Here is a 25,466-nt window from a genome sequence, read left to right as displayed (position 1 = left end):
CGCCCCCAGCCTCCCCTCCCCCAGGCCTCCCGTGCCATTCGCTAAAGTATCTTTATTATTTGGAGGATTTTTCCCTGCAGACGTGCTCTACCCCTGGGAGGGGGGGCTATCACTCTGACTCCTTCCCAGCCCGCCTCTCCCAGATAAACGCGGGGCCAGGACTGTCCCGGCCTTGCAGCTCCCCGCTCCGGGACTTGAGTTGGAGCGAGGAGACCCGGCCTGGTCACTTCCGTGTTCCTTCTTCGTTCAGCTTTTTCGGCCCCGTCTGAAACTTAAGCAAGGAGCGACAGGCTGGGTTTTTATCACTTTTAATGAATTTGGCATGATTTGTTGTAGATTTTTAAATTTCCCTTTTGGGAAGAAAAACCAAAAACTTGCCCCAACTGATAAATCGGGGGACTTTGTTCCAGTCCCTGTTTGATCCTCCCCCATCCCCCAGCTTTTGGCTTGGATGTGGGGGAGGGGGGGGCCTGGGGCTCCGCCCCTTTTTCCAGGTGTGTTCTGTCGTGTGCGCCTGCGCGTGTGCCCCACGCCCTAGGACAGGGGCTGCATCTTAAAGGCTGGTCTTGCCACCCTTTTGGAACATGTTTGTCCTCCACGGGTGGCTTTTGGTGGCTCTTGGGGCCCCATCCAGCCAGAAGCCTCTGCCCTAGGACTGCCCCATTCCCTTGTCCGTGTCCCTTTGCCCTTCCCCTAGCCTAGCTCTGGCCTGTTACCTTGGGCTGACCTCTCACTGGCCACCCTGGCATGTCCCACAAGAGCAGGGCTGGGGGACCCCTCCCGTGTGTGTGTGTGTGTGTGTGTGTGTGTGTGTGTGTGTCCAGTTGTGCTTTGGGAAAAGTGGAGAGTTCAATAAATCTCTGGTGCTCTGGTCTCTGGTCTCCAGCTGTGGGGCTTTCCTTGGGGGTATGGCTGGGGGTGCACAGAGGTGCTCAGGATGTTTGGAGTCTCAGTCGCTGAGGGCCGCAGGCCTGGGGATGAAGCCTTACACTGCGGAGGCGTGTAGGGAGAGGCCGCTGGTTCTGCTTCCTGGCTCGTGCCCTTCCCAGGTGCCCACGTTCCAACCCCAGCTCCACCATTTCCCAGCTGCCCACCGTCCAAAAAGTCACTTGTGTGATCGTCCTGGGGTGGCCAGGACAAAGTACTCCAGCTGTGGCTTAAAACCACAGGAATTTCTTGTCTCCCAGTCCTGGAAGCCGGAGTCCGGGCAGGAGCCCAACCTGTGGCAGGGCTGTGAAGCTCCAGGGGAGGGGCCTTCTTGCCTCTTGGAGCTTCTGGGGGTCCCTGGCGTTCCTTGGCCTGTGGCCACCTCATTCCAGCTCCTGCCTGCGTCTTCACGTGGCCTCCCTGTGTGTGTCCGGGATTGGCCCAGTGTCCTGCAGGATGAACCCAGCGGGGGGTTCAGACGCTGAGGGAAGTGTCTCGCTGGTGCCATCACACGGCTGACATTGACCCTGGTCTCCCGGCTGGGGATGCTGGTGGGGCTCCACACTGGGAAGCTCCTTCCCCGCCACACTATCCTGGCCGGAAGGCGTTACCGCGTTACTGTGTGCCCCCCACACAGAGGACTGGGGGCTGGGAACCACCTCCCTGAGGACAGAAGATCTATGTTAATTATTGAGAATGCTGCAGGGACATTTGTCTCTTCTCCCCCAGGCGTTCACTTATGCAACCATTTGGGACACATGAAGATTTACTTTCTAGTTCGGTGGGCCATCCGGTATTATTTATCCTGGTCACGGTCCAGGTTTGGCCCTCGCAGCCTTGGGTCTCTCTGAGGCACCCCCATCGTTGTGGGGTTTTTATACATGAGCCCCGGGATGCTCCCGCTAGGCCTGTGTGTTTCTGCACGGAGCCTGGTTCCTTCTCTGGGGCCAGGTCTGGGCGCTTGGGTGTGCGGGGGCCCGTTTAACAGGCATCCTAAGAGTTTTAAGGGCAGACACTAACTCGCGGAAGTCCACGTGGCCGGCATGGACGCCGGAGGCCCGGGGTCCCAGAGGGTGCAGCCACTTGCACGAGGACCCTTTCCCCCTGCCCGCGGGGTGCCCGGGCCGGGCCCGAAGCCTCCTGCCCTCCCCTGCAGCCCGCGGGAGGACCTGAAAATCAGGGAAGGGCCTCCAAAGGGAGAGTCGCTTCACCTGTGGAGCCTCAGTTTCCCCGCTCGGGAGAGCCCAGAGTAGAGCAGCAAAATATGGAACGCTTCACGAATTTGCGTGTCATCCTTGCGCAGGGGCCATGCTAATCTTCTCTGTATCGTTCCAATTTTAGTATATGTGCTGCCGAAGCGAGCACGAACCTACGGTCTCGCCGAAGGATATTTATAGTGCCCAAATAAAATATCTTTACACAAAGGGTGAATTCTTTTAAAAGGAGTCAGCGACCCATCTTTCTCCTAGGTTCCTACAACCTATAGTGCGATCAAATGCGATCACTCACTGAAACTGAGAAAGTGTTCATTGTTCCACCAAATATAACTCAAGTGGCTGCTGGGACGCTGTGAAGTCCTATATGCAAATATCCCGGAAGAGGGGCGGAGTCGCCGCCGTCCCAGAAGCCTCTGGGAAGCGGCCGCGCTGCGCGGGCGACTCGTTGGTCCCGGGGAAGATGGCGGCGCCGGAACCGGGGAGCTAGAGAGACTCGGGGCCGCGGCCGCCTGCTCAGCTTGGCGCCTGGGCCGGCCTGGTGAGCGCGGGGCGGCGGGGCCCGCAGGGGACAGCCAGCGTCCGCTCGGCGCCCGCGGCCGGGGGAGGGTGGGAACGCAGCCCGGAGGAGGCGGGGACCCGCGGGCCCGGGGCGGGGCCTGCGGGGTCAGAGGGCGCCGGGGCGCGCGGCTGGCGGGGGGCGCTGGGCGGGGTCTGGGGGTTGTGGCTGAAATTTGCGTGGAGCCGGGGACTAACTGGGGGTCTGGCCCGGGCTGGGGGTGGGGCTCGAGGATAATGGGGGATTTGGCGGTGGGACCAGGAGGGCCCCGTGAACACCTGGCAGGTGAAGGGTTTGGGGTCCCTGGGGTGGAGTCTGAGAGCTTAGGCCGGGCTCGGGGGCTCAAGGAGTAAACTGGGAGGGGATTCTGGAAAGGATAGATTGTAGGGGATGGGGACTGGGGCTTTGAGGGCAGAACTTAAAAGACTTGCGGGGGGCTTGTGGGAGGGGCCTTGGTGTCCCTGGTCTGGGCTCGAAGACGTAGCGGGACCTGGGCTCATGACTCAGAGAAAGGGAGCTGACGGCACTTCTGTGAAAGAAGGAGTAACCTGTAATCGGTGCCTGCGCGTAGAGCATTTCATTGTTGGGCTCAGCAAGTCCCGCCTCGGGCACGACTTTCTGCCTCCGCTGGATGGGGTCTCCTAGCTCTTCCCCCCAGGATGGACCCAGGCCCGACCTTTGCAGGCGCTTCCCACTGCCTTTATTGCTGCCTACGGGGACCAGTGCACTCCCCTCCGCCCCACCCCTGGTGGTGCACTCCAGCCCGCCCGAGGGGTCCTGCGCAAATGTAAATAGTTCATCGCCCTCCCCGGGCTCCCCCCCCCCCAACCCCACTAGGGTGAAGGCTTCCAGCGCCCCCACCACCCACCCTCATCACCTCTGGCCCCCTTTCCCTTCACTCATCTGCTCTAGCTGTCTGGGCTGCTTGGCCACTCCTTGAACACCCCAGGCTCGGTCCAGCCTCTGGGCCTTTGCGTTTGCTGTCCCCTCCACCTTCCCCCAGACATCGTGTGTCTTGCTCCCTCACACCTCTGCTTTGATGTTGTCTCCCTGATGAGACCTCCCTGTCCCCCTGTTTAAAATGCAGCTTCACTCACACAGCACATGAGACCCAAGGGCAGGGAATCGTAGAGAATCGGTTGGGTTCCTTTCATTCCCTGTGGGAACCGGGTGTCCAGTGTGGAGCTCGGCATCCTGCAGGCACTCAGTGAATGTCACTGATGAGCCAGTCTCCGCCGCCCCCCCCCCCAGCCCCAGGAGCTGGTGACTGTCCTCGGGGTGTGACCTGTGGCCTGTGGGCACAATGGATCTGGCTTACGTCTGCGAGTGGGAGAGATGGCCCAAGAGTACCCACTGTCCGTCGGTGCCTCTGGCCTGTGCCTGGTCCTGCCGTAACCTCATTGCCTTCACCACCGACCTTCGAAATGACGACCAGGGTGTGTGCCTCCTTGACCCCAGCCCCGCTCCTGTGTGTCCCTGTGGGGGAACTTTGGGTCTCCAGGCCTGCCTGGGAGCTGCCCCTCACCCATGTGGGCCCTCTCAGGGTTTTCTCATCCATAACGGGGTAGTGGGGACTACAGCCTCACAGGTGTGCAGAGGCCAGGTGCTGTGTTCCCCATACCTGGTGCTGGAATCACCCCCGAGGGACGAAATGGGGCAAGGGGAGCGGGGTCCACCAAGGCTTCCAGACCGTCCATGTTACTATCTTGCATTTGAAAACACCTAAGGTACTTAGTTGGGGGCTGTTTTCCCTTTACTGTCTGGGTAATACGTATTAGGAAAAAAATAGAAAAGCAGAGAAATTTAAAGGGGAAGAGACCGTGGGGAGATGCCCATCATTAGCCTTTGGGGATCATATTCTCCCTGTTCTATTTTCTGTGTCTCTTGTGAAAACACCGTGACGCTAGTGGCCAGGTTCAGGCCTGCTTCGGTTTCCAAGGGAACACAGAAGCCTCTTCCTCCATAGCACCGGGGCTGTCTGTGTGGTCAGCAGCAGACGCCCCTGACTCCCCCGTGGGTGGCACGGTCGCTGGATTCATCCCTGACCCCTCCCGGGGTTGTCGTGGCTTCCTGGTTGTTACCGCTGCCGTGCCGTGTGCTGTCCCCGCAGACCTCACCCGCATGATCCACATCCTGGATACGGAACACCCCTGGGATGTGCACTCCGTCAACTCAGAGCACAGCGAGGCCATCACCTGCCTGGAATGGGACCAGTCAGGTGAGGGCCGGCCTGGGCATGGGTGGTCCTGCATGACTGAGGGGGATAGCGATGCTCTCCCTCGATCCTGAATCTCAGGGTAACACACTCTGTCTCTTCCTGGTCACGCCCCCAGAGTTCACAGCTGGGACTCGAACCCTCAGTCTGTTACAATTGTCACGTCCCCGCGAACACACCTTATGCCACTCCCCTGCTCAGCCTCCACCAGCTTGCTCCTCCCAGGCCCTGAACGCACTGGAATCGCTGCCCCTGTGCACCCTGAGGGTTTGCAGTGTGGGTTTGTGGTCCACAGGCTCCCGGCTCCTGTCGGCTGATGCTGACGGGCAGATCAAGTGCTGGAGCATGGCCGACCACCTGGCCAACAGCTGGGAGAGCTCTGTGGGCAGCTTGGTGGAGGGGGACCCCATCGTGGCACTGTCCTGGCTGCACAACGGGGTGAAGCTGGCATTGCACGTGGAAAAGGTGGGTGTTCACCCGAGCAAGCCGGAGCCGTTGCAGTAGGTGAGACCGTGCACCCTGCCTGTCCTCCCGCCACCAGCACCCTTTGGTTTTTGTAGTCCCGGCCCAACTCGCCCGATTCAGGCCTTCAATCAGGCTGTCAGCACCTGTGTTTTCTCTGAGCCCCCATTTAACTGATGGCTGCTGTCCTTAATGAACCTTCCGTTCAGCTGGTGGCTGGTATCCTCAGTGGACCGTTCATTTAACTGACAGCTGTTCTCAGAATCCAGTGCACCCCAGAATTCCTCTTTCTGCACCCCAAGGGCGGGTTGTCAGGTCACAAAGGGCAGACCCCTAAAGTCTGGGCAGGCCACCTGTTGCTGACGTCCTCAGCTGGGTCCAGCATCGGCAGTAAGCAGACCCCGTGCTCCCTTCTCCCCCCACAGTCGGGCGCCTCCAGCTTCGGCGAGAAGTTCTCCCGCGTCAAATTCTCGCCGTCCCTCACACTGTTCGGCGGCAAGCCAATGGAGGGCTGGATTGCGGTGACGGTCAGCGGCCTGGTCACCGTGTCCCTGCTCAAGCCCAGCGGGCAGGTGCTGACGTCAACGGAGAGTCTGTGCCGGCTGCGCGGCCGCGTGGCCCTGGCGGACATCGCCTTCACGGGCGGCGGCAACATCGTGGTGGCCACCGCGGACGGCAGCAGCGCCTCCCCCGTGCAGTTCTACAAGGTGTGCGTGAGCGTGGTCAGCGAGAAGTGCCGCATCGACACCGAGATCCTGCCCTCGCTGTTCATGCGCTGCACCACCGACCTCAACCGCAAGGACAAGTTCCCCGCCATCACCCACCTCAAGTTCCTGGCCCGTGACATGTCAGAGCAGGTGAGTCCTGCCCCGGGCCCGCTCCCCTGGCCGCACGCTCCTCCCCGCGAGTTCTGGGGTCCAGGGTCGGACGGGGGGCTGACACACCCCCCCCGGGGCCCCAGGGAGCCCTGTGTCCCCCCTCTTCTGGCTCCCGAGGCGCCCCATCCTGGGCTCGCGGCCCCTCCTCATCCTCACGGCCAGCAGCGTGGGGTCCGCCCGGCTCTCTGCCTCTGACCCTTTGCCCCACCCGCGTGGGGACCTCGTGAGGACGCTGGGCCCCACAGCCTGCGGGTCCCGGGACCAGGACGGGGATGTCTCTGGGGCAGTTGTCCAGCGGTCACCCCGGGTGCCAGTGTAAGGCCCCGGCTTCGTGGAGCTTCCCCCTTGCTCTCCCCTGGGGGACATCTGGCATTCCGGCTCCACACTCCTGACCAGCGGCCGCCTCCGCAGGTGCTCCTGTGTGCGTCCAGCCAGACGAGCAGCATCGTGGAATGTTGGTCTCTGCGGAAGGAGGGGCTTCCCGTGAACAACGTCTTCCAGCAGATCTCGCCTGTGGGTGAGTCTCCCCGTTCCCGGGGCAGCGTGAGGGAGCTGCTCCGAGCAGCCAGGCCGTGTCGGCCTGCCCCACCCTCTTCACCCCTGCCGATGCAGCCTCTTCGCTCCTGTCCCAGACAGCCACCTGACCCGGGGCTCAGAGAGGCGAGGTCCTACCCGGTCATCCCACAGGCGGGTCGCCTGACTGCCTCACTCTCACACCTCCTGCGGGGAGCATGTGCCTGCTTGAGGGAGCTGTGGTGCAAAGGTCCTGGGGCATGAGGCAGGAGCCAGAGCGGGCTGAGCAAAGGGGAGCAAGCAGGCGGTGCGGCAGGGCTGGGGGTACACACAGTCCCCTGGGCCACAGAGGGCACTTCATCCTAAAAACAGAACCCTCCAGAAACCCTGGTTTATGGTGAGGAAACAGACCCAGAGGGGGTGGCGGAGTTTCCCCAGGACGTACCCGATGGCTCACCTCCCCCTCCCCCGTCCCTGCACTCAATGTGGAGCCCCCCCCCCCCCCGGTGGCTCCAGATGGTGCCAGCCTCCCCGAAGACCGTGCCCGCTCCCCGACAGAGCTCGGGACGTGCTGGCCCAGCCTTTAATGACTGCGAAGTCAGAAAAGCCACTTGATTTTCACCGCCGGAACTCACAGGGGACGAAGGCCCCCCGGGGCCCACAAATAGCATTTCCAGCTGATGAGAGCAGGGCGCTCTGCTGATTAGCGCTAATGGACCTTGGAGCGGTTGGCTGCTCGGGAGGGTGCTAAGCGGGAACTACGGATGAAGCCATGTCAAGAGGCCCCGCAGCTCCTGCCCCCCCACGGGGGCCACGGGGTGGTTACAGAAGCTGCCCGCTGCGGGGGCCCAGTGGTTAGCATGAAGCACCTTCCCCGGACCCCCCCCCCGTCCTGAGTGAGCTCGTAGCTGGCGGCCGGCATGACCGTGTGTGGCGGGCAGGGCCACACAGGTCTGCGCGGTCCCTGTGCCCCAGTGCAGTGGGTGACCAGCCCCAGGGCCAGCCTGGCCACAGCCATTGCGTAGCATTTGTGCAGTGCTCGGTGTGACCACTGGCCCGCGGGTGCTGTCTGGACGTCATCCTTGTTAGATGCGAAGTTACACTCTGGCCTCAGGCAGTCTCAGTGCTCCCTGGGCCTCAGTTTCCCCTGGGGGGCTCGGGTCTGCGGCAGGTTTATGAGCTGTGGCAAGCCCTTCAGAGCCGAGCTCTCGAGACAGGTGGGCGGCTGGGAGACGCTGTTTGACCCTTGGTTGTGCCGTGTAACAACCAGCTCAACTTGGCTCACAGCCGTGGCCCCGCGCCGCTCTGGGGGGGGCGCCGCCTCCGCCGCTCCTACCTGGTTTGTGTGCCTGCCGTCAGCCTTCCGGCAGCGTGGGCCGTGCGCCTGATCGCCCCCCATGACCGCGTGTCCCTGCAGGCTTGCCCAGGCACGTCCCGGCAAATCCACACCGTGTCTCCTCTGGCGTCATGTTGGCCCGCGCCCTCTAGCCACGCCGGGACTCCCGGAAACCACTCTGCCTGTTGCTGGGGGCTGTGGGTGCAGGGGGCGCGGGTCTGCGGCCCCTTGACCGTCCAGCTCAAGCCTTAGCAGGCGGGCCGAGCTGGGCTCCGCCCAGGACCTGTCCTGTCACGAGACAACGCACCGCGAGCTGGCTGTGTCGCCAGGGCTTGTGGTGGCCGGGAGTGGGGTGCACCCCGCTTCTCTGCTCCAGCTTCGGCCAGGGTCACGGCGGCCTCCCTCCCACTGCCCGTGGCCTCCTGGTCGGGCGAGGTCCCAGGGCAGGACTGGTGGTCCGCGTGTGTCACGTGCCTGCCGTGGACCGTTCCGCTGCCTGGGCTGTGGAGTGCTTTGAGGGCCGGAGACGGGGGTGCCGGGGCGGCCGTGCCTGGCATCCCCGGCGGGGGTCCGCCGTGCGGCATTTCTCATTCTGCTGTTGTTTTCCCGTTCCCCCGGCCCCCTCTTCAGTTGGTGACAAACAGCCCATGATTCTCAAGTGGCGGATCCTGTCGGCCACCAACGACCTGGACCGCGTGTCTGCCGTGGCGCTGCCTAAGCTGCCCATCTCGCTCACCAACACTGACCTGAAGGTGGCCAGCGACACCCAGTTCTACCCCGGCCTCGGTACGGCTGGCGCGAGCCCCTGGGGGCGGTGGGCTCTGAGCCCGGGGCTCAAGTCTTAGGGCCGTGGGGCCCGCCCCTGTCCGCCAGGCGGCCCCGCTTCCGGGATCCCCCACGCTCCCAGGCCGTGAGTCTGGCTAACGGAACACTGCGTGCATAAAGGGCTGTTAGTGACCAGCCAGGACGAGGCTGGGAACTTGGGGCGGACGTTTTAGGTGGGCAGCGCCCTGTTCTGGCGCCTCAGGTGTCGGTCCTGGGCTCAGTTGCAGGTGTCCCTGACCTCAAGTGAGTCAGGACTCAATGTGAGCCCTAACCCTGCCGCCCACTGGTCGTGGGGGTTAGGCCTCCCCACCCCCCATCCTCCCCTCGAGGCCCCTGTGTGCTCCTGGGCCCCGGGGCCTTTGCATTCACCGTCCCCTCCCGCTATCTCCTCCCACCGTCTCCTCCCACCGTCTCCCTGGAAGGGACCCATTTGCTCCTGTCAGCCACACCTTGGGGAGGAGGTGGGGCGTAGCCCGAACCTGGGGCTGTTGGCAAAGGATGAGGGGGGGGGAAAGCGGCTGGCTGTGGGGGCGGCTGGTGGGCCGTGGGTGGCCTGGAGCCACGCCTCTCCCCTGGGCGGCTCCTTCCCACCGCGGGGAGCTGGGCGGGCCCCCACGCGGCTGAGCGGCCTGTGCTCTGGCCTGTAGGGCTGGCCCTGGCCTTTCACGACGGCAGCGTCCACATTGTGCACCGGCTGTCGCTGCAGAGCATGGCCGTCTTCTACAGTTCTGCGGCCCCGCGCTCCGCGGACGAGCCGGCCATCAAGCGCCCGCGGACCACCGGCCCCGCCGTCCACTTCAAGGCCATGCAGCTCTCCTGGACGTCTCTGGCCCTGGTCGGCATCGACAACCACGGGAAGGTGAGCTTCAGAGCCGCCTCCCTGCTGCTCGCCGGCCCGAGGTCGTCGCCTCTGAGGTCTAATCAAAGCTCCGGCGGCGTGGTCTGTGGCGCCTAGTAGGTGCTCAGCAGGAGCCGTTGGGGTGGTTGCCGTTCACGTAGGATTTCTGGAATCAAGTGCGGTGAAGCACGGAAGCGTAGCGGGTGCTCAGCGGGTGTCCTTGTTCCCGGAGGGACTTGGCCTCGGCCTGGAGGAAGGGGGCCTGGAGGAAGGGGCGAGCTGTGTGCGCTCACCCTGGCTGCCGTGCCCGCCCATCCCCCCGCCTCCCGTGCTGACTGGGAAACCGGCTTCCGCATTCACGTTGAGACTCCTGACTCGTGAGCGAATCCCTTGCTCGTTTGCTCCGCCCTTGGGGTCTCCGGGAGAGGGGCCAGCGGCCTGGCGTGAGGCGTTCCGCTTCTGGAGAACAGGGTCTGTGTCTCTGCGGAGACCCCCGCGGCCCTCGAGTGGATCCGCGCCGGCCACGCAGCCTGGTGACAGGCCGGTCCCCCAGAAGCCCCGTGCGGGTGTGGTGGGGTGTGGTGGGGCCTCGGAGGTGCCGCCGCAGCGCAGACACAGCGCGTGCGGCCGCCCCACCCCCTGGCGGGCGGGACGGCCCGGGGAGGGGGTGCGGGGTCCCGCAGCGCTCCCCGCCCCGTCCTCCCCTGCAGCTGAGCATGCTTCGCATCTCGCCCTCCATGGGCCACGCGCTGGACGTGAGCCTGGCCCTGCGGCACTTGCTCTTCCTGCTGGAGTACTGCATGGTGACCGGCTACGACTGGTGGGACACCCTCCTGCACGTGCAGCCCGCCATGGTGCAGAGCCTGGTGGAGAGGCTGCACGAGGAGTACACGCGCCAGAACGCGGCCCTGCAGCAGGTGCAGGGCCTCTTTGGAGACGGGGCGGGGAGGCCGGGGGTGGGGGTGGGGGTGGGGGGGCTGCCCCGCCCCTCCCCTCGCACTTGCCGCCCCGCCCCTCGGGGGCCGCCCCGCCCCCTCCCCTCCCCGCCCCTCGCACTTGCCGCCCCGCCCCTCGGGGGGCCGCCCCGCCCCGCCCCTCGCACTTGCCGCCCCGCCCCTCGGGGGCCGCCCCGCCCCGCAGGGTGGGGCGGAGGGCGCCGCTTCCCAGGCCCCTCGGGGCCGCCCGCTCACGCCACCTGCCCGCCCAGGTCCTGTCCACCCGGATCCTGGCCATGAAGGCCTCGCTGTGCAAGCTGTCGCCCTGCACGGTGGCCCGCGTGTGCGACTACCACGCCAAGCTCTTCCTCGTGGCCGTCAGCTCCACGCTCAAGTCCCTCCTGCGCCCACACTTCCTCAACACGCCCGACAAGAGCCCTGGCGACCGGCTGACCGAGGTCTGCGCCAAGATCACGGACGCCGGTGGGTGCCGCCCCGGCCCTCACCGGGCTCGCCCCAGGGGAGCATCGGCCGGGCCGGGCCAGTGGGGGGGGGGGGGGGGCAGAGAGGGGCCGCTCTGACCCAGGGCCCGGCTCTCCGGCTCTCGCAGTGGGTGCTGCCGGGCGTCGGCGCGGCCCCCGTGCGCGTGCACCGCGAGGCCGGGTGGGGGCGCCTGACCTCCCGTCTCCCCCCAGACATCGACAAGGTCATGATCAACCTCAAGACGGAAGAGTTCGTCCTGGACATGAACACGCTGCAGGCGCTCCAGCAGCTCCTGCAGTGGGTGGGCGACTTCGTGCTCTACTTGCTGGCCAGTCTGCCCAACCAGGTGCGGCCCCTCCCCCCCAGCCGCCTCCACGGCCCCGGGGCCGCCGGAGCCTGGTGCTCTGCCGGCCGCGTCCCCGCCCCCGCACGCATTACCTGCCAGGGGGGGCCGCTTCCCGTCCCCTGCCGGCACTGCGTGGCGTCCAGGAGCCGGAGCCGTTGGTTGCGCGTCAGAAAAGCCGGGGGCCCGGGGCGCCCCCGGCCCGTGCGAGGGAAGCCGGCCCATCTCCCCGCACCCCGGGGTCCTAGGATGCCGCTCGCGCTTAGGCCTGTGGCCCGGGTGCCTCCCCCACAGGGCTCCCCGCTGCGGCCGGGACACAGCTTCCTGCGGGACGGCACCTCGCTGGGCATGCTGCGGGAGCTGATGGTCGTCATCCGGATCTGGGGCCTGCTGAAGCCCAGCTGCTTGCCCGTGTACACGGCCACCTCAGACACCCAAGACAGCATGTCCCTGCTCTTCCGCCTGCTCACCAAGCTCTGGATCTGCTGTAAGACGCCAGCCCTCGGCCCTCGGCCCCCCATCAAAATACGAGTCCTGGCTGAGACGCCCCACTCCCCAAATACAGGCTCCCCCGGCTTAGACGGTCGTGGTCCCCAGCGCCCAGCACAGGTGCTCGCTAAACGTCTGCGCCCGTTTGCTTGTCTTGTGTCACCGGGTCGCGTGTTTGCGGCCGGCCCTGTTCTCGGAAGGGCACCCAGCGCTCCCTGTGTACTTGTTAAACGAATAAGTGGGTCCTGACGCTCGGGAGGTCAGGGTAGAGCTGGGGCCTGAGCCCAGGACCGCTGCTCCGAGCTCCAAGGAGGCCTCGGTGCCCCGCCCCCGGCAGGCAGCGCTCCGGGCAGGGCCGCCCGGTGCGACGTCCCCACGGTCCCCTCCCCGCAGGCCGTGACGAGGGCCCCACGAGTGAGCCGGACGAGGCGCTCGTCGACGAGTGCTGCCTGCTGCCCAGCCAGCTGCTCATTCCCAGCCTGGACTGGCTGCCCGTCAGCGACGGCCTCGTCAGCCGCCTGCAGCCCAAGCAGCCTCTGCGCCTACAGTTCGGCAAGGCCCCCGCCCTGCCGGCCTGCGCCACCGTGCAGCCCGACGGCCTCAGCAGGTGCGTGCCCGGCTCCGCCTCGCCCCCTGCGCGTGCGCCCTGCTGGTGCCGCCTTCGGGGCTCCGCCTGAACGCCGTCCCCAAGAGACGCCCCGCTCGGTCCCCGACTCCCCCGCCGCCTTTCTCCGTCTTTGCGCTCGGCCGTGTCCTGCCCTCCGTCTGGCGCGTCACCCCTGCGTGGAGTGCCGTGTGCTTGACCTTGAGGACTCGGGCTGTGGCCTCTGCCCCCGTAAGGGGCAGTCACCCTAGCGTAGACTCCCGTGTGAGCCCTCGCTGCGCAGCAGCACCACGGGGCAGGGGTTTGTCCCCGCTTTTCAGGCGAGAAAGGTGCGGTCACTGACCCCAGGTCGCACAAGGTGCTTCCCCGTTTTGGACGCTCACGTGGTGAAGAGAGACCCGCGAATCCTCCGCGAGGTCCATTACTTTGGGTGGAAATTTCAGAAATCGCAGATGAGCCAAAGGAGGAAAGTCAGCACCCGAGGGCCCCCTTTGGGTGTAATGCTTCGGGCATTGGGCCCGCCCCCTTCTGGCAGCTTCCTTCTTGTGTTGCCGTGGGAGGGACCGCCTGAATCATTTGGGTTTGGGTTTCGGGAAAAACTTTAAGAGAAGGGGAGGTCGATCACAATGAGATTTAAAATGTGGTGTTTTGGAAACATTCAAACGCAGTTTTCAGCCTCTCCGCGCGGGTTCTCGGTGGCTTCCAGAGCTTTCCGGCGCCGTTGAGCGTGCCGGCAGAGGGCACGCGTCAGAGATGGCCCGTGTCTGGTGTGTGCGCGCCTCACGTGTCCCCTCTCGTCCGCCAGGGCGCCGGGTCAGCCGAAGATCGACCACCTGCGAAGGCTGCACCTGGGAGCCTACCCCACGGAGGAGTGCAAGGCCTGCACCCGGTGAGCGCCCGCCACGCGGACCCGCCCTCAGCCCTGCCCCGGGGCCGGTGGCTTCCCGCCACGAGCCTGTCTCCCTGCCTGTGAACACGGGTCGTGGGAGCGCCTCCCAGCGAGGGCCACGGCCGCCTTGGGAGGTCCTGAGCACCCTCTCCTGGGGCATCGGTGGCCAGCTGTGCCCGCAGCCCGAGCCTGCCCCAGGGGAGCTCTCCGTCGCCCGGCGGGTGCGGAAACGAAGGCCGGGAGCTTTGCAGACGCAGCCCCACTTGCCGCCACGCAACCCCGGGACCGGGAGCGGGTTCCGGTGCTCAGGGTCACGCTGCCGGGGAGTGGCCAGGCCGGGACTCGAAAACCCCACACCTGTGGCCACTCACGGGGCTGAGCCGGCTCGGTGTCGGGCGGCTCCGGGAACGGCGCTCTGGCGGTGGGGGTGCAGCACGTGCAGAGGCCCAGCGGCAGGGCAGCCCCCCCCCCCCCAACCTCACCCTGCCGGCTCTGCCCCCAGGTGTGGCTGCGTCACCATGCTCAGGTCACCCAATAAGACCACGGCCGTCAAGCAGTGGGAACAGCGCTGGATCAAGAACTGCCTGTGCGGGGGGCTCTGGCGGCGGGTGCCCCTCAGCTACCCCTGACCGGGGGCCCCCCGGGCCCTCTCGGCGACAGAACGTTCCACACACACCCCGACCTTCATCGGGTACATCAAGAAACGGGCATCCTTGAAGCACGGCCTTCCGGGCCTTATCGGCCAAGGTCGTGTCCCGTCAACGGACGGGGCAGGGGGTGGACGCGGCCTGAAGCCGCGAGTTGGTGCCTGTCGGCCCAGCCGGGACTGCTTTCTGTCCCTCAGAGCCTAGCGGTGGTTCCAGGAGGAGGGCCGGCCCCCTGTCCATGTGCCCCAGGCGGCCACCGAGACAGACCTGTGGGTCTCACGGCCTCACGTAGTGTCCTCCCTGGACCCCCAGTGGCCCCTCCGGAGGCCCCGGGTCCTGGCTCGGAGGGTCCAGGGTGGCCCGGGGTCTCTGTTCTTTAGAACGTCCCCCCGTGAACTTGTCCAGTGTCTGGGTGGGTACTGCCCATGACACCTGCCTCAGTGTCCTCCCTGTTCCTGTCCGTGCGTCCGCGTGGTCCTGACGTCAGCAGGTCCAATAAATGTCCTGCCAGGTCGCAGGTGTCCTGTCCCTGCCAAGGGTGCTCTCCTCCCCTGGGCTCCCGTGCCCGGTGACTCTCTTGCTCTGTCAGCATTTATCGAGCACCTAGTGTATGCCAGTCACCGAGGTCCCTGCAGGGGGCAGCAGGCCGGGCACCGGTGGGCCATGGGCAGGTCTCTCTCTCTCCTTTTTCCCTGCCTCCCTCTAGCCTCCCTGCTGCAGGCCCTGAGCTGCTCTGGCCCCTGGGCTTCTGGGAGCTCAGGTCTGGTCCCCAGGGGGTCCCGCCTTCTGCCAACGAGCGCTTTCCCAATCACGTCCGGCTTATGTCCCGCTCCCCAGGCCTCCAGACGCAGCGCCCTGCCTGTGGAGTGCTAATGGCTTCTCTGGTTTTCTTGCTGGAAGGTGCAGGGAGGGTGGGGCGGGTGGATGCCCCGCGGGGGTCAGACCCTGCACCTGTGCTTGTGGGGCTCCCCGGGCAGTGGGGGCTCGGAGCCCCTTACCGAGGCCCGGGCCGTGTTGCCCCGGAGGGCCTGTTGTCTGAGCCGTGGGCCTTGATGGTGGGCACGTGGTGGGGGCGGACAAGGGCAGGGAGCCGGCCCTTGGCTGGGCCTCTGCCAGCCGCCTCGCCTCCCACCCTGCTGGTCACCACTGCCTGGTGCCCCTTTAGTGACACGGGGACCCCGAGGGCAGCCCCCCCCCGGTTGAGTGGTCACTGCTGACAGCCATCCGTGAGCCGGTGGAGGTGAGGCTCTGTGTAAATTGCTCATCTAACAGGTGTAGGCGGAGAGCAGGGGAGAGGCCTCTCCTCCGTGGGGATCCGCTTCGGGGGCCCTTTCCCCCTGACCGTGCCCACACCGCTGCTGTGCCGTCTGCGCGGCTGAGGTGGGGGTTGCCTGTCGTGGCGTCCCTGCCCCCCTCTCGGGCCCCCACGCCGTGCTGCCCACGTCCCTCACGCGGCCGCGGCCTCCAGCCACCCCGCCAGTGCGGTCAGCCGTCTGCGTCGGGACAAAGGGCCCGTTGTCCCGCACCCCTGTTTCACCCGCTCCAGGTTAACTTGTGGTTTTACGACACGGACCCGACTCGCCCCCACGGGTGACACGTGGGGTCCGCGCCCCCCCCTCCCTCGGGTCTGGGTGGGCTCACGCCTGCGTCCAGCCCTGCGCAGAAGCGGTGCGTGTGACCCCCGAGCGGTTGGAAGCGGCCTTGCTCCCGGCCCCCCACCCCCACCCGGAGCCTGTGCCTCCCTGCCGTGAGCACGCCGCCCCGCTGTGCCGGCCGCTTCCGGACCCGCAGAAGCTGAGCACGGTGACCCGGGGGTGGCTCTCTGTCCCCAGGTTTGGGGTGGACGAGAACAGCCCGCGAACCGGGATGAGCACGGTCGCGTGTGTGCGCCCGGCCGTCCCGGTGGCCGGTCCCCCGTGGGCCCTGCCGAGCCCCGGATGAGCTTGCCAGGCGGGTTAGGTCAGCAGGGTCCCGCGTTCCCGTCCCTGTCCTGTGCCCGCCAGGGTTTACCATGACACCCGTGTGTCCCCACAGCGCCTGCCTCTGGGGTCAACAGCAAGGCCCTGTTCTAGTTAGTACGTGAAGACAGCTCAGCCCGGCCGGCTGGGTGTGCGGCCAGCCTCGTCAGAGCGGAGGCCCTGCGTCACAGAGGCGGCCACCGGGACCACGTTCGGAAGATGTGTGTGCTGCTGTGGGCTTAGTGCCCACCGAGCTCATGGCCCGCCTCCCCACACTGTTCACCGGAACCTTCTGTGGTTCCCACACTGACCACGGGAGGGGGGTGAAGATGCCCCGGGAGATGTCACACCGGCCAGCCCCTAGTCAGACGCGAACCACCACTCCTACCCCCTGCCCCGGGCCCACCGGGGCCCTGACCTCCAGAAACAAGCGGGAAAGCAGGACCGGGGCGGCCTTTGGCTTCCTATTCGCGGGCCGTGCCCCCTGGACACCCGGGTCGTTCCTGCGCCTGCCCGGGGCTCGGGGTCATCCTGCTGCCCCTGACGGGCCGACCACACTCACCGGCACCTGAGAACCCGCCCGTCTGGGGAAGCTGCTGGAAGGGGCCCTCCAGGCTGAGCGGGCTGCGGTTTCCCTCGTGGCTGCAGAAGCCACAAGGTCTCCCGCCAGGCCCTCGCCGGAACTGTGCCTCCAGCCGGGAAACCCGCCCCCTTCCTCTGGGGCAGACCCGCCGGCCCCCAGCCCTTCCCCAGGCCCTGCTCTGACCCTCCAGGTGCCAGGTCGTCAGCGGGGCAGCTGCATTTGAGTTTCAAACGAACAACAAATGCTGTTTCAGTACCAGGCCGTCCCACATGCCACGGGACACTCTCATCATGCGAAAGTAGTTGTTGTTTTTCTGAAATTCCCGTTTAACCGGACGTGTGTTTTTATTTGCTGAATCTAGTCATCGTAGCCGCACCCACACTTTCCCCCCAAACTGGATCATCTCAAAGCCACTCCCTGACATCACTTCATCCAGGAAATACCTATTGAATGAATGAGTCTCCGGGGTCTGGATGGCCAGCAATTGTCTCCCCCCCCCCTTATTTAAATGTGTCCAGTTTCTTAAATTACACACAAGATTCCTGAGCCCCGTGTCCATCATCAGAAGGGCTGAGTGAGTTACATCCTGTGTAATGGGATATTTGAGTTACTATGAGCAGGTCTTAGTGACCATGGTGCCCAGCCCAGGACCGTGCACACAGCTGGTGCTCCATAAAAGCTTTTGTATGCATGAGCATATGACTCCAAGGTAAACACTCTGTGGTGGAAAAGTAAAACTTGGCCACCGGTTCCAAACCCCCCGATTCACAATCCCCAGGGGTGGGCACATGACTTCACCTCTCACATCCTCAGTCTTCTTTTCAACAAAAGGGAAGTCGTGAGCCCCCTTTGTGGCCCACGCTTACTACCTGGGCCCTAGCAGGTGTGGGTCTCCACGGCCCCTCACCCAGGTGGGAGAAAGCACGGGGCCTCGGGGCCTGGGTAAACTGGACCCTTGACCAGAAGGGTAAACTGAGACCCAGGAGGGCAGGGAGTCCCTCAGACCCAGTGTGACTGCTCTAAGACAGGCATCAGCCTTCCTCATTCTGGGAGCCCCCAAGTCCCCGGAAGTGACTATGAACGCCGGTGCTGTGATCCTGGGTTCGAATCCAGGCTTTGCCCAGAAGCTTCCCCCGACCTGAGCCTCCGTTTCCCGATGCGGGACGGGGGTCATAGAACAGAATGACTCGAGAAGGTCTGTGAAGCTGAAGCTCCCCCCAGAGCAGGGTCTCGCCCGCAGGGCGGCTTCCCCGCCACCTCCCGGGACCGCGGATGGAGGAGCACGGGCGCCCCCGCGCGGCCGCGCGTGCTCAGGACGGGCCGGAAGCGTGCAGGAGAGGATGCTTTATTGCGCGACCCCGGTCGGCCGCCCCTCGGGGCCTCGTCAAGCGGCCGCGCCCTCGGCCATCACGCCGTCGATCCAGGCCACGTAGCTCGCCAGGCGCGTGTAGATGCCGGGCTTCTTGCGGTTGCCGCACACGCGCGAGCCCGACGTGACCACGGCCTCGGCCACGCCCCCGCACACCAGCGGGCCCCCGGAGTCGCCCTGCGGGGACAGGACGGCGGGCCGGGCCGTGAGCGCTGCAGCCACGCCTGCAGGGACCCCCGCCCGCGCACCTTGCAGGTGTCCCGGCGGTTGCTCCCCCCGCACCACCCCTGCCACCCCACCTTGCAGGTGTCCCAGCGTTACTCCCCCCGGACCCCCCGCCCGCACCCCCCCCCCACCTTGCAGGTGTCCCGGCGGTTACTCCCCCCGCACCCCCCGCCCGCACCCCCCCCCCACCTTGCAGGTGTCCCGGCGGTTGCTCCCCCCGCACCACCCCTGCCACCCCCACCTTGCAGGTGTCCCGGCGGTTGCTCTCCCCGCACATCATGCTCTGGGTGATGGTGCCGTCGTGGTACGTGCGCTGGTTGCAGGTGGCGCGGTCGAGCACCCGCAGTTGCAATTGCTGCAGGCGGTCCGGCCGGCGGCCCGCGTGGGTGACCACGCCCCAGCCGGCCACGTCGCAGAGCGTGCCGGCCGCCACGTCGCGGTCCAAGCGCTGCCAGGCCAGGGGCTGCACGGCGGGGCCCAGCTCGGCCTTCTCCGACAGCTATACGGGAAGGGGCGGGAGCGGGGGTCAGGGCGGGGGGGGCAGCGGGGGTCGCGTGCGGCAGGTGGGACTGAGGCTGGGCTCGGCAGACCTGCAGCAGGAGGAGGTCGTGGTCGATTGTGTCGGGCCGGCTGTCTGGGTGGGGCACTGCGCGGAGCACGTCGTACAGGCGCTTGGAGGGCTCGGGCTGCGACAGCGAGTGTGCGCCCAGGAGCACCTGCAGCTTCCCGTCGGCCCTGGGCGTGGGGGGGTCCACATGAGAACCGCGTCACACACCCCCCCCAGCCCCCCCCCCCAGCCCCCCGCTGGCTTCGGACACTCACAAGTCCTCCACGCAGTGCGCCGCGCTCAGCACCCACCGCTCGGACACCAGGAAGCCGCCGCACACGTGCTTGCCGTTGACCTGCACCGACGCCATGTAGGGCCGCGCGTGGGACTCGGCCTCGCGGCCGCCCAGGATTCGCCCACGGGGCTGCGCCGCTGGGGGAGGGAGGGCAGGTGTGTGTTTCAGGGGGCGGGCCTCCCTGCCCCACCCGGCCCTCAGGCCGCCCAGGCCTGGAGTCCGGTGGGGGTGGGGGTGCCCAGGCCTGGAGTCCGGTCGGAGGTGGGGGGCCCAGGCCTGGAGTCCGGTCAGAGGGGGGGGCAGGCCTGGAGTCTAGTCCGGTCAGAGGTGGGGGGCCCAGCCTGGAGTCCGGTCAGAGGGGGGGCAGGCCTGGAGTCCAGTCCGGTGTGGGGGGCAGGCCTGGAGTCCAGTCTGGTGGGGGGGCCCAGCCTGGAGTCCGGTCAGAGGGGGGGGCAGGCCTGGAGTCCAGTCCGATCGGAGGGGAGGGGGCCCAGGCCTGGAGTCCGGTGGGGGGGGGGGGACAGGCCTGGAGTCCGGTCAGAGGGGGGGGCAGACCTGGAGTCCAGTCTGGTGGGGGGGGCAGGCCTGGAGTCCGGTCGGAGGTGGGGGGCCCAGGCCTGGAGTCCGGTCAGAGGGGGGGGCAGGCCTGGAGTCCAGTCCGGTCAGAGGTGGGGGGCCCAGCCTGGAGTCCGGTCAGAGGGGGGGCAGGCCTGGAGTCCAGTCCGGTGTGGGGGGCAGGCCTGGAGTCCAGTCCGGGCCCACTGGGAGCAGGGGACTCTGGGGCAAATTCGCTAAGTGTGGCTGACCAGACCCAGCAGTCCCGGCCGTTTGCACCGACAACTTGACCCTCACTGGAGGCCGAGCTTGGACTCTGAGAGCTCAGGCTTCATATTCGAAGTTTGGGGGAAATCCTTCCTTTTCAGAGCTTTCCATTCACCTGCTGGAGCCGGGGACACTCCTGCTTGATGGCGGGGGGGGGGGGGGGGGGGGGGCGGCTGACCGCCCTCCAGACTGGTAGGCCCAGGCCCTGTCACTCACCACACGCGGCTGCGCCCAGGAGGACCAGAGTCACCAGGTGCACCAGGCAGGCGGTCATGCTGCTGCTGTGGCCCGAGCGGGGACTCAGGCTGGGGCCCCCAGGCACCGACACTTGTATGAGCGGGCAAGGGGGCGGGGCTCCCAAGGCTCGCTCTGCTGCGTGGCCGCCGTCCAGCAGGGCGAAGGGGAGCCTGCCTGTTCCGTGCCCACCCTCCACGGGAGCCCCGCACCGAGAGGACAGGCGGCTGGAGGGGACTCTTGCCTCTGTGTCAGGTCCAGGGCTGGTCCCCGTGCGGGCCGCAGACCCTCAGGCGGACCCACTCTCAGCCCCCCGGCCCAGGCTCCCCAGAGTGCCCTTCCTGCCCCCAAGGTTTTGCAACAGCAGCTGGAGGCCACAGTTTGTAAACAACCAACTTCCTCCGTTTTTCTGCCCCTCCCTTCTTTCTCTTCCTCCTCCAACTAAGAGAGGAGGTCCGTGGGGGTGGGAAGGTCACCTGACAGCCCTGTCCCTGTTGGCTCTGGGGCCCAACACCCCAACAAATGGAATGTTAGAAAGGGGGTGTGTCAGATACAAATGACAGAAAAAACAAGTTGAACTGGGTGGGGTCTTCAACAAAGACATTTAAATGGAAAGTTCAGGGACTACTTTCAGGTGTAGCTTGATCCAGGTGCCTGACCGCTATCAGGTGTCTCTGTCTCTAGTTCGTCCTTTCCTCCTTGGTGATTTTTCTCCTCACCAGGCTCCCCTGTTGTGGGCCCAGGGGCCCCAGACTCAGCCCAGTGGCTCAGTGGGCCCCTCCCCCAATTCCCCATCACTCCAGCCAGCTTCTCAAGGCTGCCTCTGGTTAGCTGAGCTTTGATCACATGTCCCTTCCCAAGCCAATCACTGGGAGCAAGGGTTGGCAGGTTCTGATGAGCAGAATGGGTTGCGTGACCCTTTATAAGGTCAGGATGATGGATCGATGTCTCATGAACCCATGGAGGGGGGCGGTGCTGGGAACACAAGGGCGGGTCGGGCCTTGGACATCCCCAGTGGGCACATTGCACAGTATTTTCCCTCTACTGCTTTCCTCTTTGCTGTGGACTGTTTCAGGCACAGAGAATAGAAAAAATGTAGCCAGTGTGATTTGTTAGATCGTAACATGTTTCCTTATTGAAATCAGAAACTCGAAACTAAAGCCCGTTAGGCTATGGAGTCCAGGTTATGTAAGAGTTGGAAACTGCAACAAAATTTGAAACGTCTTCAATAAATAACCCTGAACACTCCCCACCCGGGCGCCCAACGAACCAACGACCGCCAGCGTGCCCGGCTAGGTTGGAAGGGTGACTGACCGGCTGACCCCCCGCCAGTGCTTGGGCGGAGCTGTGGGAGGGGAGCACCCCAAGGCAGAGGGAGCCCCAGAGGCCAGAACCGTGCGGCAGAGCCCAGTCCGGTGACCTCCAGTGGGGGGGGGGGGGGGGCGGGGGGCAGGGTCCGTGAGGCCGAGGCCCGTGTGGGACCCGAACCCCTCCCCTCACTCCTTCCTGCAGGGAAACCGAGGCTCAGGGAAAGACAGGTGCCCAACGTAGCTGGGACTCAAACCTAGGCTGCCGAGCACAGCTTCACGCCTGTCTGTACCTCGACTTCTTTGCCTGTAAAATGGGGCAGGACTAGGACTCGCCTCAAGGGCCGGATGAGTGAACGGTGGCAGAGACTTGGACCGGTCCCTGTGCCGCGCGAGCAGTGACTCAATCCGGTGACGCTGGGAACCCGGGTGGCAGCTGGCATCCTTTGTGGAGGGTGGGGAAGGTCTTCTTACCCCAGGGCCCCGAATTTGCTGCCGTTTGCAGGCGACACGCTCACGAGACACACTTTCCGGACCACTCTGGGGCCCCCGTTGTACAACCAAGAAACACGCGCATTCTTACGAAAACCAACAGGCTTTTATTGTCACCGTGGGCAGGGCCCAGCCAGCGGCGCCCTTTCTAGAGGGTCCTGCTCGCAGGGTCCCTGGGATGCACCGAGGGGCGGTCGTCCTGGCGACGGATGATGGAGTTGATCCAGTTGGCGAACTGTGCCACCGGAGCGAAGGCGTCTGGGTAGAAGCCGGAGCCACAACTTCCACGGATGAAGGAGTCGATGCCCTGAATCAGCCCGTTGCAGACCAGGGGCCCCCCCGAGTCCCCCTGCGGACACATACAGGGTCGGAAGGCTGGCCTTCCAGGGCTCTGGCCGCAGCCCAGGCGGGAGCGGGGGGGGGGGGGTACCCAGGGGGGGGGACCGGGGTGGGGACCGGGGGACCCGGGTACGTACAAAGCAGATGCCGGCCTGCCGGCGTGGCACCAGCGTGCACACGTTGGAACGGGGGCACAGGGTGGTCACCACGGTCACGTTGAGCTCCTGCAGGATGTTGGGCGGTGGCTGGGTTGTGCCCAGCTGGCCCCAGCCCATGGCCAGGCACTGCACCCCACTGCCCACACCTTCGTTCTGGGCAGGCAGCCTGGCCACCCGCACGTTGGCGTTGATGGTGGCCGACCCATTGAGCTGTGGCGGGTGGAACAGAGAGCGTCACAGGGGGTGGTGGGCCATGACCTTCCCCTCCCCGGGCCTCAGTTTCCCCATCTGTCTACTGGGAGCAGCCGCAGTGGTTCAGAGCATCTCTGGACATGTCTTTGTTTAAATATTAAAAAAAAAATGTTTATTTATTTTTGAGAGCAGGAGACAGAGCACGAGCATGAGCATGAGCAGGGCAGGGGCAGAGAGAGAGAGACAGAGACACAGAATCCGAAGCAGCTCCAGGCCCTGAGCTGTCAGCACAGAGCTGACGCGGGGCTTGAACTCACGAACTGTGAGGTCACGACCTGAGCTGAAGTCGGACGCTCAACTGACTGAGCCCCTCAGGCGCCCCCGGCCATGTCTGTATGCAGTGGTAACCAATAAAACACTGGGCAACAGCGGTGACACTTCCCTTGTTCTAGAACATTCCCAGAGAATAACCCTTAAGTTTGCAAGCAGTGGGGAAGGGAGTCTCCCGCCGGCTGAATGTGGGGAAGGTCACCCCATGTCACAAAGACAGGAGCGGTCCCCGTGCCTGGCCACACGGATAATAAGTCTGCCCACGGACAGCGGCTCACAGCCTCCCGCACCTGTGCCCTCAGCAGCCCGCCAGGTGGGATTGGTTTCTCCACGTCACGGGGTGGGGGCTGAGGCACAGAGAGGCGACCTACCCAGCTAGAGCGGGGGTTTGACGCAGGCCCCCCGTTCTGGGCCCCCCAGTCTTCCCGCCTCTGCACCCTCCCCAAGCCTCCTGCCCCCTGGGTGTCCCCTCCCCGCCCAGCCGGCCTTGCACCTGGAGAATCACGATGTCGTTCAGCAGCCTCTGGGGGTCGAAGCCGTTTTCAAAGACCCGCTGGATGGTGAACAGTTGCCTGGTGGGCTCTCGCCGCCGCAGGTCATGTGCCCCCAGCACCGCCACCACCGACCGGAAGTTCCTGCAGCAAGGAAGAGGCAGGAGGCGATTCGAGGCGGCCCTGGTGGTTGGGACCGCGGAGAGACCCCGAGCTCAGCTGTGACCCCCACCCAGGAGGGCCTGGCCTGTCCCCCCCAGCCCAGGAGGGCCCGGCCTGACCCCCCCAGCCCAGGAGGGCCCGGCCTGACCCCCCCCCAGCCCAGGAGGGCCCGGCCTGAACCCCCCCCCCAGCCCAGGAGGGCCCGGCCTGAACCCCCCCCCCCAGCCCAGGAGGGCCCGGCCTGAACCCCCCCCCCAGCCCAGGAGGGCTCAGCCTGTCGCCCCCAGCCCAGGAGGGCCCGTCCTGTCCCCCCCAGCCCAGGAGGGCCCGGCCTGACCACTTCCCCCCGCCAGCCCAGGAGGGCCCGGCCTGCCCCCCGCCAAGCCCAGGAGGGCCCGGCCTGAACCCCCCCCAGCCCAGGAGGGCCTGGCCTGTCCCCCTCAGCACAGGAGGGCCCGGCCTGACCCCCCCCCCCCCAGCCCAAGAGGGCCCGGCCTGTCGCCCCCAGCCCAGGAGGGCCCACCTGACCCCACCCCCAGCCCAGGAGGGCCCGGCCTGTCCCTCCCAGCCCAGGAGGGCCTGGCCTGACCCCCCCCAGCCCAGGAGGGCCCGGCCTGACCCCCCCCAGCCCAGAGGGCCTGGCCTGGCAGGTGCACTAATGCGGCCCCACCCCTGGGAGGTCTCACTTCCTTCCCGTTAGATACACGCGGCAACGGGGCTGTGAGAAAGGGAGGCGTGAGCTGGGGTGACTCACAGGCCGTCCACGCAGTGGGCAGCCGACATGACGAAGTTCGGGGCGATGAGTGTGCCACCACAGAAGTGGCCTCCACGCAGCTGCAGAGACACCATGAAGGGCCATGCGTGGGGCCGGGCCGGGCGGCCGCCCACGATCTCCGAGGCCAGTGCAGGGCCTGAGGACACACGGGGGGAGGGGGGTGAGTCCCGTGCAGGAGCCCCGGCCCGCGGCCGATGCATCCAGATGAGGAAACTGAGGCACGGGGAGGGGGGGTGCCTGCCACCACCCTACCACCCCTCCAGAGCACAGCTCTTTAGACATAGTGGCTTCGGGGTCCCCAGAGGGTTCGCACCCCAGCTCCGGGCTCCCGTGCCGGCCTCGCCACCCACAGCCTCACTGTCCCGCTCTGGAAACAGGCCTGCTCGTCACGGTGGTCCCCTTCCCACGAGGATGAGGGGCCACGAGGGCCCAGGACAAGCGGAGAGGCCAAGATGCCCGGGGACAGACAGACGGACAGACACGTGGCCGCACTCACCACCCAGCAGCATGGCCAGCAGCACGGGGGCGAGGGCAGGGCCGGTGGATCTGCGGCTTGGGGTCATGGTCGGGCTGGGGCTCTGGCGTCTCTGACCCCTGTGCCCACCTGCCCCTCTTATAGCCCCCATCCCCGGAGGCCGTTGCCCTTGCCCCACGGTGGGGCCAGGTGTCCCCACTTCCTCTTCCCCGCCCAGGGTTGGGGGGGTGCAAGGGGCCGGGGTTGGCTCCGCAGGGTCACTGGATGCGTCCCACGGCCAGGGCCGCACAATTAAATGGGAAGGTCAGATACGCAATGTCTTTCAGTAGAAGTGTATCCCCAGTTCCGCACAGGACCCCCCCCCCCCGCCACGAAGTGAGTCCTCGCTTCCCCGACACTCACATTGACCTGGGCGTCCTGTGTTTTTACTGAATCTGGCACCCTAGGCCCAGAGGACACTGGCTGGGGCCCCCGCGTGCCTCAGTTTACCCCGGGCACTATCATAGTGTCAACAATGCTGCACGGTCTGTGTCCTGACGTTCCGCAGGGACGGAA

General features: G+C 65.9%; 3 protein-coding genes and 1 non-coding gene across 6 annotated transcripts; 1 reads left to right on the top strand and 3 right to left on the bottom strand.

Annotated features, from left to right (window-relative positions):
* Positions 1-2,185: 2,185 nt before the first annotated feature.
* LOC128775842 (U6 spliceosomal RNA) lies at positions 2,186-2,292 on the bottom strand. The gene has a single exon (XR_008420796.1). It is a non-coding gene; the product is annotated as a U6 spliceosomal RNA (small nuclear RNA).
* A 254-nt stretch (positions 2,293-2,546) lies between these two features.
* On the top strand, positions 2,547-14,671 carry MED16 (mediator complex subunit 16). 3 transcript variants are annotated; one of them, XM_019434021.2, is made up of 15 exons: positions 2,547-2,682; positions 3,952-4,136; positions 4,811-4,918; positions 5,211-5,380; positions 5,803-6,234; positions 6,667-6,772; positions 8,735-8,890; positions 9,577-9,788; positions 10,478-10,684; positions 10,975-11,185; positions 11,398-11,531; positions 11,823-12,015; positions 12,411-12,624; positions 13,427-13,510; positions 14,013-14,671. In XM_019434021.2, exons 2-15 carry the CDS (start codon positions 4,004-4,006, stop codon positions 14,137-14,139), a joined length of 2,487 nt encoding a protein of 828 aa, XP_019289566.1. In that variant the 5' UTR covers positions 2,547-2,682; positions 3,952-4,003; the 3' UTR covers positions 14,140-14,671. The 3 variants fall into 3 exon arrangements, with proteins under 3 accessions (XP_019289566.1, XP_053752810.1, XP_053752811.1); XM_053896835.1 differs by lacking the exons at positions 13,427-13,510; positions 14,013-14,671 and having other exon boundaries at positions 10,000-10,684; positions 12,411-12,528; XM_053896836.1 differs by lacking the exons at positions 2,547-2,682; positions 13,427-13,510; positions 14,013-14,671 and adding an exon at positions 2,843-2,920 and having other exon boundaries at positions 10,000-10,684; positions 12,411-12,528.
* Positions 14,672-18,027: 3,356 nt separating this feature from the next.
* CFD (complement factor D) lies at positions 18,028-20,525 on the bottom strand. Its single transcript, XM_053897533.1, has 5 exons — positions 20,173-20,525; positions 19,115-19,271; positions 18,883-19,027; positions 18,534-18,791; positions 18,028-18,244 (listed from the first exon to the last, which is right to left on the bottom strand). The coding sequence occupies exons 1-5, from the start codon at positions 20,228-20,230 to the stop codon at positions 18,083-18,085; spliced, it is 780 nt and encodes a 259-aa protein (XP_053753508.1). The 5' UTR covers positions 20,231-20,525; the 3' UTR covers positions 18,028-18,082.
* A 1,548-nt stretch (positions 20,526-22,073) lies between these two features.
* On the bottom strand, positions 22,074-25,078 carry LOC109257711 (neutrophil elastase-like). Its single transcript, XM_053897707.1, has 5 exons — positions 24,933-25,078; positions 24,416-24,572; positions 23,502-23,643; positions 22,466-22,696; positions 22,074-22,338 (listed from the first exon to the last, which is right to left on the bottom strand). Exons 1-5 carry the CDS (start codon positions 25,060-25,062, stop codon positions 22,138-22,140), a joined length of 861 nt encoding a protein of 286 aa, XP_053753682.1. The 5' UTR covers positions 25,063-25,078; the 3' UTR covers positions 22,074-22,137.
* Positions 25,079-25,466: the final 388 nt, after the last annotated feature.

This window comes from Panthera pardus, unplaced genomic scaffold (assembly GCF_024362965.1).
Source record: "Panthera pardus isolate Hobbes unplaced genomic scaffold, ASM2436296v1 HiC_scaffold_8, whole genome shotgun sequence".
In the NCBI taxonomy this organism is placed as follows: Eukaryota; Metazoa; Chordata; class Mammalia; order Carnivora; family Felidae; genus Panthera; species Panthera pardus.
Note: the sequence above shows the minus strand (reverse complement) of the source record. Positions and strands in the feature narration are given on the sequence as shown.

Excerpts from the sequence above, each read along its gene's own strand:
- CFD (XM_053897533.1), bottom strand. The coding sequence starts at position 20,230 with ATGACCGCCTGCCTGGTGCACCTGGTGACTCTGGTCCTCCTGGGCGCA. Across the intron at positions 19,028-19,114 it reads GCGCACTGCGTGGAGGACTT|GGCCGACGGGAAGCTGCAGG; the intron begins GTGAGTGTCCGA and ends CCCCACGCCCAG. Across the intron at positions 18,245-18,533 it reads ACCGCCGGGACACCTGCAAG|GGCGACTCCGGGGGCCCGCT; the intron begins GTGGGGGTGGCA and ends CTGTCCCCGCAG.
- LOC109257711 (XM_053897707.1), bottom strand. The coding sequence starts at position 25,062 with ATGGGGGCTATAAGAGGGGCAGGTGGGCACAGGGGTCAGAGACGCCAG. Across the intron at positions 23,644-24,415 it reads GCCCACTGCGTGGACGGCCT|GAACTTCCGGTCGGTGGTGG; the intron begins GTGAGTCACCCC and ends TCCTTGCTGCAG. Across the intron at positions 22,697-23,501 it reads ACGACATCGTGATTCTCCAG|CTCAATGGGTCGGCCACCAT; the intron begins GTGCAAGGCCGG and ends CACCCGCCACAG.
- MED16 (XM_053896835.1), top strand. The coding sequence starts at position 4,004 with ATGGATCTGGCTTACGTCTGCGAGTGGGAGAGATGGCCCAAGAGTACC. Across the intron at positions 4,137-4,810 it reads CCTTCGAAATGACGACCAGG|ACCTCACCCGCATGATCCAC; the intron begins GTGTGTGCCTCC and ends CTGTCCCCGCAG. Across the intron at positions 6,773-8,734 it reads CCAGCAGATCTCGCCTGTGG|TTGGTGACAAACAGCCCATG; the intron begins GTGAGTCTCCCC and ends CCCCCTCTTCAG.